Source organism: Malus sylvestris, chromosome 15, assembly GCF_916048215.2.
Source record: "Malus sylvestris chromosome 15, drMalSylv7.2, whole genome shotgun sequence".
Classification (NCBI taxonomy): Eukaryota; Viridiplantae; Streptophyta; class Magnoliopsida; order Rosales; family Rosaceae; genus Malus; species Malus sylvestris.
In genome coordinates this window covers 19,759,306-19,769,802 of record NC_062274.1, presented here as the reverse complement: position 1 = coordinate 19,769,802, position 10,497 = coordinate 19,759,306, and the positions used below count along the sequence as shown (strand labels likewise).

At 41.5% G+C, this 10,497-nt stretch overlaps 1 protein-coding gene and 1 non-coding gene across 2 annotated transcripts; one reads left to right on the top strand and one right to left on the bottom strand.

Moving 5' to 3' along the window:
* The first annotated feature begins 1,649 nt into the window (after positions 1-1,649).
* Positions 1,650-4,252, top strand: LOC126604928 (proteasome subunit alpha type-7). The gene is made up of 3 exons (XM_050272255.1): positions 1,650-1,956; positions 2,775-3,189; positions 3,916-4,252. The coding sequence occupies exons 1-3, from the start codon at positions 1,784-1,786 to the stop codon at positions 4,075-4,077; spliced, it is 750 nt and encodes a 249-aa protein (XP_050128212.1). The 5' UTR covers positions 1,650-1,783; the 3' UTR covers positions 4,078-4,252.
* A 658-nt stretch (positions 4,253-4,910) lies between these two features.
* On the bottom strand, positions 4,911-4,984 carry TRNAI-AAU (transfer RNA isoleucine (anticodon AAU)). Its single transcript has one exon. It is a non-coding gene; the product is annotated as a tRNA-Ile (tRNA).
* Positions 4,985-10,497: the final 5,513 nt, after the last annotated feature.

The window sequence follows — 10,497 nt, the reverse complement described above, 5'->3', positions numbered from 1 at the left end:
CATCTGCATCTGTACTGTCTTTTTCTTCGCACATGCCTCACTGTTCTCTATTGGGTTCATCCTCCTGGTGAACAACTTGTCAGTTTTCAGGTCCACCATGAACTTGATGGCAGCCACTCCGCAGAGAACCAACGACAGGATCTTGACCGAGGTGGAGGAGAAATCAACGTTGCCGCTGGCGCAGGCATGCCACAGCTTCGATCTCGTTGCATATCTGGCAGCGCATAGCTGAAAATAAAGAGGGAAAGGTGGATTTGCAGGGAGTGAGATGAGGATGGGGTGGGTGTATAGGTGAGAAGGGATGGAGGGCGGGTCGGGGGATGGGATGAGGTAGGAGACGAAATTTTTTTTTTAATTATTTATAATAATTATTATTATATTATTTATAATTTTTTAAATTTTTTAATCCACGTGGACCTTATATTGACATGTGGCGCCCAATCATTGTCCATGTGGGCGCCACGTCACCAGTTAACAGTTGATTTAAGAGCAACCTTAACGGAGGTAAGAAAGTGTCCCAAAATTATGACTTTAGATACCACTCTAGGATGAAAAAAAACATGATGTATCAAATGTTGAAAATCAAGTAATTTCAAGATAGTAAACTGAGATTAACCCTTAATATTTTGTAGTTGATGAAACAATTCCATTACCACATTTGTTCACTTATGCATAGAAGAAAAGATCTGTGTTCTCTTGACGGTGCTACTTGGTCAATGCAAATACCACATTTGTTCACTTCTTCTGCATAGAAGAGACGTCTATTTAAATAGTGCATGCCGCAATCTGTTTATTATCTATTTAAAAAATATCAAATCGAACCAAACAGTAATTTCAAGTTGATTTTTAGTTTTGACCCAAAAAACCGAACCGGTTACAACCGAACAAACCTCTTAGACCATGCCCTTCCTAAATTTCTCACAGTGCACAACCATGATTTTGTGAAATTTTATCACTGTACTCCTTTTGTCTCATTGGATAAAATACTCCATTGAGTTGATGAGTTTACACGGTAGCTCCTATAAGGATCTCACGTTCACTATGTCATCAACTTGATGAATGATCAAGCAATTAATCCGATCCAAAACATAAATTGGTACGAATGAGGATCCTCTCCAAATCCTCTAAAGATCCTCTTTGTAAGGATCCCAGAGATCCTCCAATTATGTCCATTCATCGTACATCATACCGTTAGTTTTCGTCAGGTACTATTTATATTCAATTTTAAATATAAAAAATTATAATGATTTCTGACTGCACGATGTACGATGAACGGACATGATTGAAAGATCTCCGAGATCCTTACAAAAAAAGATCCAAAGAGGATCTTCATTCAATTGGTACAATTTGAATACCTTATAAAATGAAAAAAAAAATTTAAACTTCATGACCAATTTTAAAAATCATCTTAAACCTGAATGGTGAAAAAAATATTTGAAAAGACTTGCTCAGTAAAATTGAGAAAATGAGAATAAAATCATTGTTTTTTTTTCGTTAAACGATGGATTTTATTAGATTAAATGTTAGATTAGTCATCGACGGGGTTTAAACCTACGCTATTATGCAATGACTCAACATATACAACAGTAAAATGACCACTTTGCCCCGTGGTGCGAAGGAAGGTTAACAAGTGCCTTGTGGCCTAAGTCGAGAATTGCGAAGTATAATCGTCAGTTGGTCACTTGGAAAGAAAGCTCCCCAAAACAGAAGACACCAGCTCGCACGAAAAAGCCCAGATCAGAAGAAGGAAGACGAAGAAAGAAGCAGAAGCAGCAGTAGAGAGATGGCGAGGTACGACAGAGCCATTACCGTGTTCTCTCCAGACGGTCATCTCTTCCAAGTCGAGTACGCCCTCGAGGCCGTCCGTAAGGGTAACGCCGCCGTCGGCGTCCGCGGCACCGACACCATCGTTCTCGGCGTCGAGAAGAAGTCCACCGCCAAGCTCCAGGACTCCAGGTACCGAGATCACACACACAAAGTGCTTTCTGTGCTTTGATCTAACTGAGGAAAATTGAAGTGGGCTTTAGGGTTAGGGTTTTTGAATCGCATCGATTTCTAATTTTTTTTTTTGGGTTTCAATCGCTGCAATTGGTTGAATGGTGCATTGAATTGAAATTGAAACTAATCGGTAAGTTGTTAATTGGGTCGTCGCTGTTTAAGAACAAAATGTCAATTTTACAGTTGAAATTCCAGTCAAATCAGTGAACAAAAGATATTGTATGTTACTTATTTCTGAAGTATTCGGCAGCCCATTTGTTTAAAATATAGGCAGTCATGCTTGGAAGTCCTAATCGAATCCGAAAAATTATTAAAAACGTAGTAGACTATTTCAGGAGACTGCATTACCAAGCCCCTTAGATTTCTGATACAAATATTTGATTTGCTACATTGGATTCTCTACTTAGATATGAATTAAGATAGTTACTGTACAAGTTTTCAAAACAGTATCTAGGCTATGCACGGCCTACATGTACATTGGTGTCAATAAGGTTGTATGGATCTATGATCCATGCTTTGGTCATCAAAGGATGTGCCCTTTTAGTATTTGGTGTGATTTTATTTATGATGCTCCTTGTGGACTTACCCTTCGACTGGAACACAAACCACATATCAGTTGTTCATTTCGGATGCAATTCAAGTCTTAATCAATTGCCCTTGAACTCTTGTCAAACAAAAATCAATTGCCTTTGAACATTATGAGTATTTGTTAGGGAAAAGAAAGAGAGAGTGTTGTGGACTGTCTTTCTAACCATATTCTTTCTTCTGCTGTGCAGATCAGTGAGGAAGATTGTGAACCTGGATAATCACATTGCTCTAGCCTGCGCTGGTCTCAAAGCAGATGCTCGTGTGTTGATAAACAAGGCACGGATTGAATGTCAAAGCCATAGGCTTACTGTCGAGGATCCAGTGACCGTTGAGTACATAACGCGTTACATTGCTGGTCTTCAGCAAAAGTACACACAAAGTGGTGGTGTGAGACCATTTGGTCTTTCAACTTTGATTGTTGGATTTGATCCGTACACAGATTCACCATCACTATATCAGACAGATCCTTCTGGCACTTTTTCAGCATGGAAAGCAAATGCAACTGGAAGAAACTCCAATTCGATAAGGGAGTTTCTGGAGAAGAACTACAAAGAAACTTCTGGGCAAGAAACTGTAAAGCTTGCAATCCGGGCTTTGCTTGAGGTAAGTTGTTTTGGCTTCCTTATTTGTTGCACATAGTTTTCTGTTCTTTATGACTGATCGCAGAATGTTATTGATGTCCCAAACCCAAATTCAATTCAACAAATTAATTTAGGACTCATCAGTTAGTTCAGTGTTTCAACTATATGTAAGTTGGGAAAGTTTCTAAATGATAATGGGAAGTCAATAAATTTTGTCCATCTGAGGCTATACGATGATTTGAAATGTAATATAATGGTGAATGGGACATGCATGCAAATGAAGACGCATAGCAAATTTTTTTAGATGCTTGTTCAGTGCATTTGTTCATATATGCAGTAATAGTGCATTCCTTTTGAAAGGGAACAAATGTATACTTGGCTCTCACATGTTAAGTGACAAGTTTGTCAAATTTTTTTCATAGACCTTAAAGCTTGATCATGTTAGAGCTGCCACGACTGGCTTATTGCCAGCACTAGAAACGACACAGTGGCTTAGCATGTGAAATTGCAAGAACTAAAACCGTGCCACATCTTCTGCTCAAAGTGCTTGCGGGTCCAAATAACCAAATAAAATATCTAGTGAGCTATTAAGGCATTAGAGGTGTAGATGTTTTGAATGGCTATCACTTTTACCTTGCGACTAGGGAAGAGAGCATCTCATTTGTTCTTGTGTTACTGTATGCTATACGTTTACATTTTTGTTCCTGGGAAGTATAAATTTCAAATTGTCGAAAATCTAATTTTGTAGGTTGTCGAGAGTGGAGGAAAAAACATAGAAGTTGCTGTGATGACAAAGGATCATGGTCTGAAGCAACTTGAAGAAGCTGAAATTGATGCCATTGTTGCTGACATAGAAGCAGAGAAAGCAGCTGCTGAGGCCGCTAAGAAGGGACCACCCAGGGAGACATGATCTTACATATTTTCCTTTTGCAACTTTAATTTACCAGTTGTGGTTGATGGACTCCGCCTTGCTGTTCTTTTGGAGTTGTACTTTGCACTTGATTTGGTTAAAACTGATTTCTACAGCTTATATCTTCAAATGGATTGAGATTTGCTTATTCAAGTTTGAATTGAGACTGTCTAAATTGTTGTCATTTAACTTTATGGTTGATTTCGGCATATATAAGGATTCAACAGCATCGTTTATTTTAGCTGCCGGACAAGAAGGGCCAATCTGGCTGGCTCTCCAGTGTCTACGATTGAGCTCTCGTTTCCAATGGTAACGAAATTGGAAATGTAGCAAACTGATGCGTCAAGATGATGGCCTAGAGAGCTAGCCGGCCCTCCATTGCCATCAGAGTTATCAAGACTGTCATCAAAATGAACCAGACGCATTGGCATTCTTGATGATAACTTAGTACAATTACCATTTTTGACAACCTTCCTACCATAACTTGAAAGTTTGAAATTAAATTGGAGCAAATGATTCTACAGAGTCGGGATTTCATCTCCTTTATAGTGCCATTTGCTCCTAGCTGGTTTAATCCCTGTAACGGGACTGATATGAAACGAGATGCTAAGGTGATTATTTCTCATACCAAAAAGTCTGGAAAAGTTGAATGTCTGATGACGCATAATACGCTTAGCGCAACTGTCGCCTTAATGACCCTCTTCATGAACTTCTCCCTCTTTCCACCTTTGCATCCCCACCAAAATTTGACGGTTCCGTACCATCCGTGGATTTCGATCCCAGATTTGATGGCTTAAAAATAAAACAAATAATGACTAAAAAGAAAGGAAAATTGGCCCATGCAGGTCTCGAACCTGCGACCTTCGCGTTATTAGCACGACGCTCTAACCAGCTGAGCTAATAGGCCGCTGTGTTCGTTCCCTCCTAGCTTTTAAATTTAATTATTGTATTTTCTCTAACTCTTCTATGCTGTTAAGGAACCGTGTTCCTTCCTGCGTTTCTTTTCTTTTCCCGGATATTGGAAAAAACACAGACGCAGAGCTTCCGCCATGAAAGAAGGTTACGAGGTACACTTTTCCATACTCCAAATTAATTTAATTTTTCTTTTATTTGGAAGAAATCAGTTTCAGTTTAAATTCTGATATTATTTTCACGACCTTAATCTGTTCTCTCTTTCAACTAACCCTCGAATCATCACCTTAATCCAACCAAATCAAACTTTTATTTACCTACAAACCAAACCAAATCAACTTCTCAAACCTCCCAATATCTACAAATTGGGTGCATTAAAAATCCGGAACTTGTGTTGTGTGTTTAAGGTTGAAATTTTTTATGCGATTGGGGGCGTCCCCAATTGGAATTTTATGGGGAATTTAGTCTTTCAAAATTCATGTTTTATGTCTTTGTATTTTTCTCGATAATTCGCGATTGCGTATGTCATATTATTCGGCCTAATGGGGAGTAATAGTACTCCGTCTTCACGATTAGCCAAGGAACGGGAGGGATACGGTGAAATGGCAGCCGGAAACTGTTGAGATTAACACCGGCTTTTATGATTGAGTTTGGAAACTCCATGAACATGGAGTCTGTTCTATAAACCTGTAGTAGATTTCACTTGTCATTGCTTTTGTTGACTGATGTGCATAAATTTGGCGTCTGAACTGAACCCTTGGTACCTTTTCAAGTTCCAATGTCTTGAATGGTTTGTGTACTGCGGGCAGAAAGAGGTTTTTATTGTTTGAATTTGTTATTTCCGTTTATGTTTTAGATCAACTGGCTCTTGGTGTTGGAAGTTTGATGAGATGCTTCTTAATTGCCGAAATGACTAATGTGTTCTCCATTGGCTTTGTTTTTGTAGATTGACGAGAAAAAACAAGCTGCTGCTGATGTATTGTTGTGAACACGGAAAATTCCTGAAACGAAAGAGACAAGAAACGAACGTGCACAAACAAATATTTAAATGTTTGATGGTTTTGGGTTACAATCTCTCTCAAATTTATCCTCTGATTCGATATCCGTAAGGTGTTGATTGGTGGGTGTTTCGTTGATCCAAGGGGCCGTCGAGGCTTGATCTTGGATGAACAGTTGGAAGTTTCTTCAAAGGGCCATGGACTTGATCTTTGAAGGTGGATTTGAGCGGATCTTCAAGGGCTTTTGGGCTTGATCTTGAAGAAACAGTGATGAACAGATCTTCAAGGGCTTTTGGGCTTAATCTTGAAGAACGGTTGGATGTGTGGATTTGTCGACGTTTGTTGATCCAAAGGGCCGTTGGGGCTTGATCTTGGAAGAACGATGAACGAAGAACACTTTCTTCAAGGGCCGTCGGGGTTTGATCTTGAAGGTGGATGATTGTTGATCCAAAGGGCCGTTGGGGCTTGACCTTGGAGGTGGATGATTGTTGATCCAAAGGGCCGTTGGGGCTTGATCTTGGATGAACGGATGATGAATGATGGTGTTTTCTTCAAGGGCCGTCAGGGCTTGATCTTGAAAGAGCGATGGACGAAGAACGAAGAACGAAGAGAGCTTTCTTGATTCTTCGGGAATCTGGATGCTTGAGAGCTTCGGAGTTTCAGAGCTTCAGAGCTTCAAGGTGTAATATGAATTCGTCCCCCCAAATGAATGAAATGGGCTTGTATTTATAGAATTTTCCAAGGCCTAATTTTGAATATAATATCCCGGATGAAATAAGTCGTTTCTGCCAGGTGTTGACACGTGTCCTATTTGATGACTTTTCCAACTCATTTCAATTTTCGTTGAGTCACACGCTACGTGTAAAATTTATGTAATACATGAGCGTTGACACTTTGATTTATCGGTCAACATTTATTTACCGAAATTTCGATGTCTACAAATGCCCCCACTTCAAGGCACGTCGTATACATGTGCTTGTCACGTGTAGGAGATGCGTTTTGAAGTCCCTTATTGTAGATGTCGATCCAAGGGCCGTCGAGGCTTGATCTTGAATTGGGCTGGAGATTTCTTCAAGGGCCGTTGAGGCTTGATCTTGAATTTTTGTTTGAAATTTCTTCAAGGGCCGTCTTGATCTTGAAGGTTGAATTTGGACCACAAGGAGTTTCATGTGGTAGATGATCTTTGGCTTTGGTAGTGGGTGAATCGGCACGTATTTTGTTGCGCTTGTTGACTTTCCACAGCTTTGATCTTGAACTGGGTTGGAGGGTTTTCTGGATTCCTCCAATTGTTGATTTTCCACAGCTTATTCTTGAACTAGGTTTTGATTCGAGAGTGGTAGACACTTGATCTTGAATCGGACTTGTGATTTCTTCCAGGGCCGTCAAGGCTTGATTTTGAATTTGGCTGGAAGCTTCTTCAAGGGCCGTTGAGGCTTGATTCTTGAAGGTTAACTCGAACACATGGCAAGCAGGCACGAGGTGAAGGTGACGACTTATTGCTCTGTTCAATCTTTCTAATTCACACCTGAGCAGTTTGGTCAACGGTATGATCTTCAAGATTGACGAACTATTCTTCCAGTTGGTGACTTGATCTTTTAAGGATTTGATTCAAGGGTGGTGAATCGGCACGTGCAGCCCACAACGCCTAGTAAACCGACCCAAGAATTTGAGGGTCAAAACGAATTCACCGTCAGAGTGATTGCAACTTTGATGATATGAGATACTCTTGCTTTTGAAGAAGTAGCGGATGAATCAGCACGTGCTTGGTTGCACTTGTCTCCACATGTTTCAAGGTATCATCTTCATTTCCTTTATCTGTTCCTCAGGCAGATGTGGCATCTTCTCGAGTTCTTCATCTCAGACTCTTTCTGCCGAGTTGACTGAGCATGTTGCATTCTTCTCTGCTTGTTTCTTCAGGCAGATATGGCAGCTTCTCGAGTTCTTCAGCTCGGACTCTTTCTGCTGAGTTGACTGTGCAGACTGCATTCTTCTCTGCTTGTTCCTTTTGCACCTTGTCTCCACATGCTGCAAGGTATCATTTTCATTTACCTTATCTGTTCTCCAGGCAGATGTGGCAGCTTCTTTGGAAGTACAGCAGCAGTGGGAAACGAGTACTCGAGAGCAGTGCTAGGTAGGCAATCAGGGAAGGGTTCCAAGCAGTCGGTTCCTTACCCGAGTTTGAGTGGAAGTTCCGGCATATTGTTTTCTTTATCCTTGTCTTTGTAGGTAAGAATAAGGACAAAGGAAAGGACAGGGAGAACGCATGAAATGAGATACTCTTGCTTTCTACCCTGGTGATATGAGATACTTTTGCTTTGGAGTCATTGGCTTGCAGAGGTACCCCAAGGAATAAGGAACATTGAGTGACTCGAGAGGCTTCGTTGGGAAGGCATTCTCGGAGATGAAGAAAGGTTCCGTACGTCTGCCTTGCTATGGAGGGTGAAGGTGGACAGTTATAGGGAGTTCCTTAATACCTGTAGAGGTACTGTTCTTTCACTCGTGTCATTAGCCAATGCGTGATTGATCAGTATGGCTTCACGTGCTTTCTTCTTTATCAGCAATCTTCGATAAATTGTCCGTAATTTCCGCCAAGCTGAGTGTGCATGTGACAGGTGCTGATGTGTCTGGAAAAGACTGGCGTCTCCTCGATATCTGGGATCGGCGCTTCGACAAATCACCCGTGATTTCCGCAAAGCTGAGTTTGCGTGTGATGGGTGCTGACGCGTCTGGAAAAGCAGGATGTCTCTCCGATTTCTGAGCTTGCCTCTTCGATTTTTGAATTGGCCTCTTCGAATTCTGAGCTTGCCTCTTCGATCTCTGAAATCCCGTCGAGTGCTGATTTTTTATAGAGGCATGCAGTTCGTTTCAAAGCACACTTGAATTTTCGCTTGTGAAAACTCCTCTCTTGCACTTCTAAGATCTTGATTCGTTCGACCTCTTCTTTCTTCAACACTTTGAAAATGTCTGGACCCTCCGACCGTCGTTTTGATTTGAACCTTGATGAAGAGGTAGTCCCGTCTTCTCCAGATAACATATGGCGCCCATCCTTCATATCCCCTACTGGTCCTCTTACCGTTGGGGATTCGGTGATGAAGAATGATATGACCGCTGCGGTGGTGGCCCGGAACCTTGTCACTCCCAAAGATAACAGACTACTTTCCAGGCGGTCTGATGAGTTGGATGTTAAGGAGTCTCTGGCTCTTAGTGTGCAGTGTGCGGGTTCTGTGTCCAACATGGCCCAACGCCTATTTGCTCGAACCCGTCAAGTCGAATCGTTGGTGGCTAAAGTGATGAGTCTCAAACAGGAGATTAGAGGGCTTAAGCATGAGAATAAACAGTTGCATAAGCTCGCACACAACTATGCCACAAATATGAAGAGCAAAATTGACCAGATGCAGGAATCTGATGGTCAGATTTTACTTGATCATCGGAGGTTTGTGGGTTTGTTCCAACAACATTTGCCTTCGTCTTCTGGGGCTGTTCCGCGTAATGAAGCTCCAAATGATCAACCTTTGGTGCCTCCTCTTCCTGGAGTTCCGCCGAGTGGTGTGGCTTCAAACAGTCAACCTCCGGCGCCTCTCATTTCTGGAGCTCTACCGAGTGGTGATGCGGCATCTGATCGTCCTTGAAGATACCCTCTTGTAAATTTGATTTGATTTGATTTGATTTTTTTTTTTTTTTTTTTTTTTTTTTAAGTATGTATAATGCAAATTTATGTAAAAATTTCCTGAAAAATAAATAAAATGGACCTTCTATTTCTCTCTATGCATTTGTTTTTTTTTTTTTTATTGATTTTTTTTTGCTTCTTTTTTTTTTTCTTTTTCTTTTTCTTTTGGTGCTGGATGCACCAAGTTCCATCATCATTTTTTTTTTTTTTTTTTACAATTTTTTTTTTCTGCACATGGTGCCCATGCACCACCAGAAACTTTTGATCTGCCATGGGGCTGTACCCCATCTTTGATCCACCATTCCACCCCATCTTTGATCCACAATTCCTTTTTTTTTCACGTGGTGTCAGATGCATCGCCACTTTTTTTTTTTTTTTTTTTTTTTTTTTTTTTTAATTGTATTTCTTTCTGTATAAATTAGGATGGTGGGTAGAGGAATTTGCAGGAGCGGAGCAAGGAGGATGGAGAAGACGGTGCTTCGGGCTTCACGACCGGCTAGTCGTTTGACGGCGGTTGTTGAAGTCTGCGAGGCAAGAGACGGAGGAGGAGGTTTCCTGGAGTGACATGTGGCTGTGGAGATGAGGAGCCCGGAGGAACTTGCAGGGAAGGACGAAGTCGAGGGGGCCAGGTGCTGCGGTGGAAGGAGTCGATGCCGAGAGCGCAGCCCAACTTGCCCCGGGGCTGTGGGCTCCATCCGCGTTCTCATCCGACGGACAGTATTGCATCTTCCTCTGCGTCAGCAAGCAGCACAGGAAACGCGAGCCGTCCATTGGACGAGCCTTCAACACCTGCCTTGTTGTTTCCGCCAATTCGGTGATCGTGTTCACTTCCTTCAGAGGCGG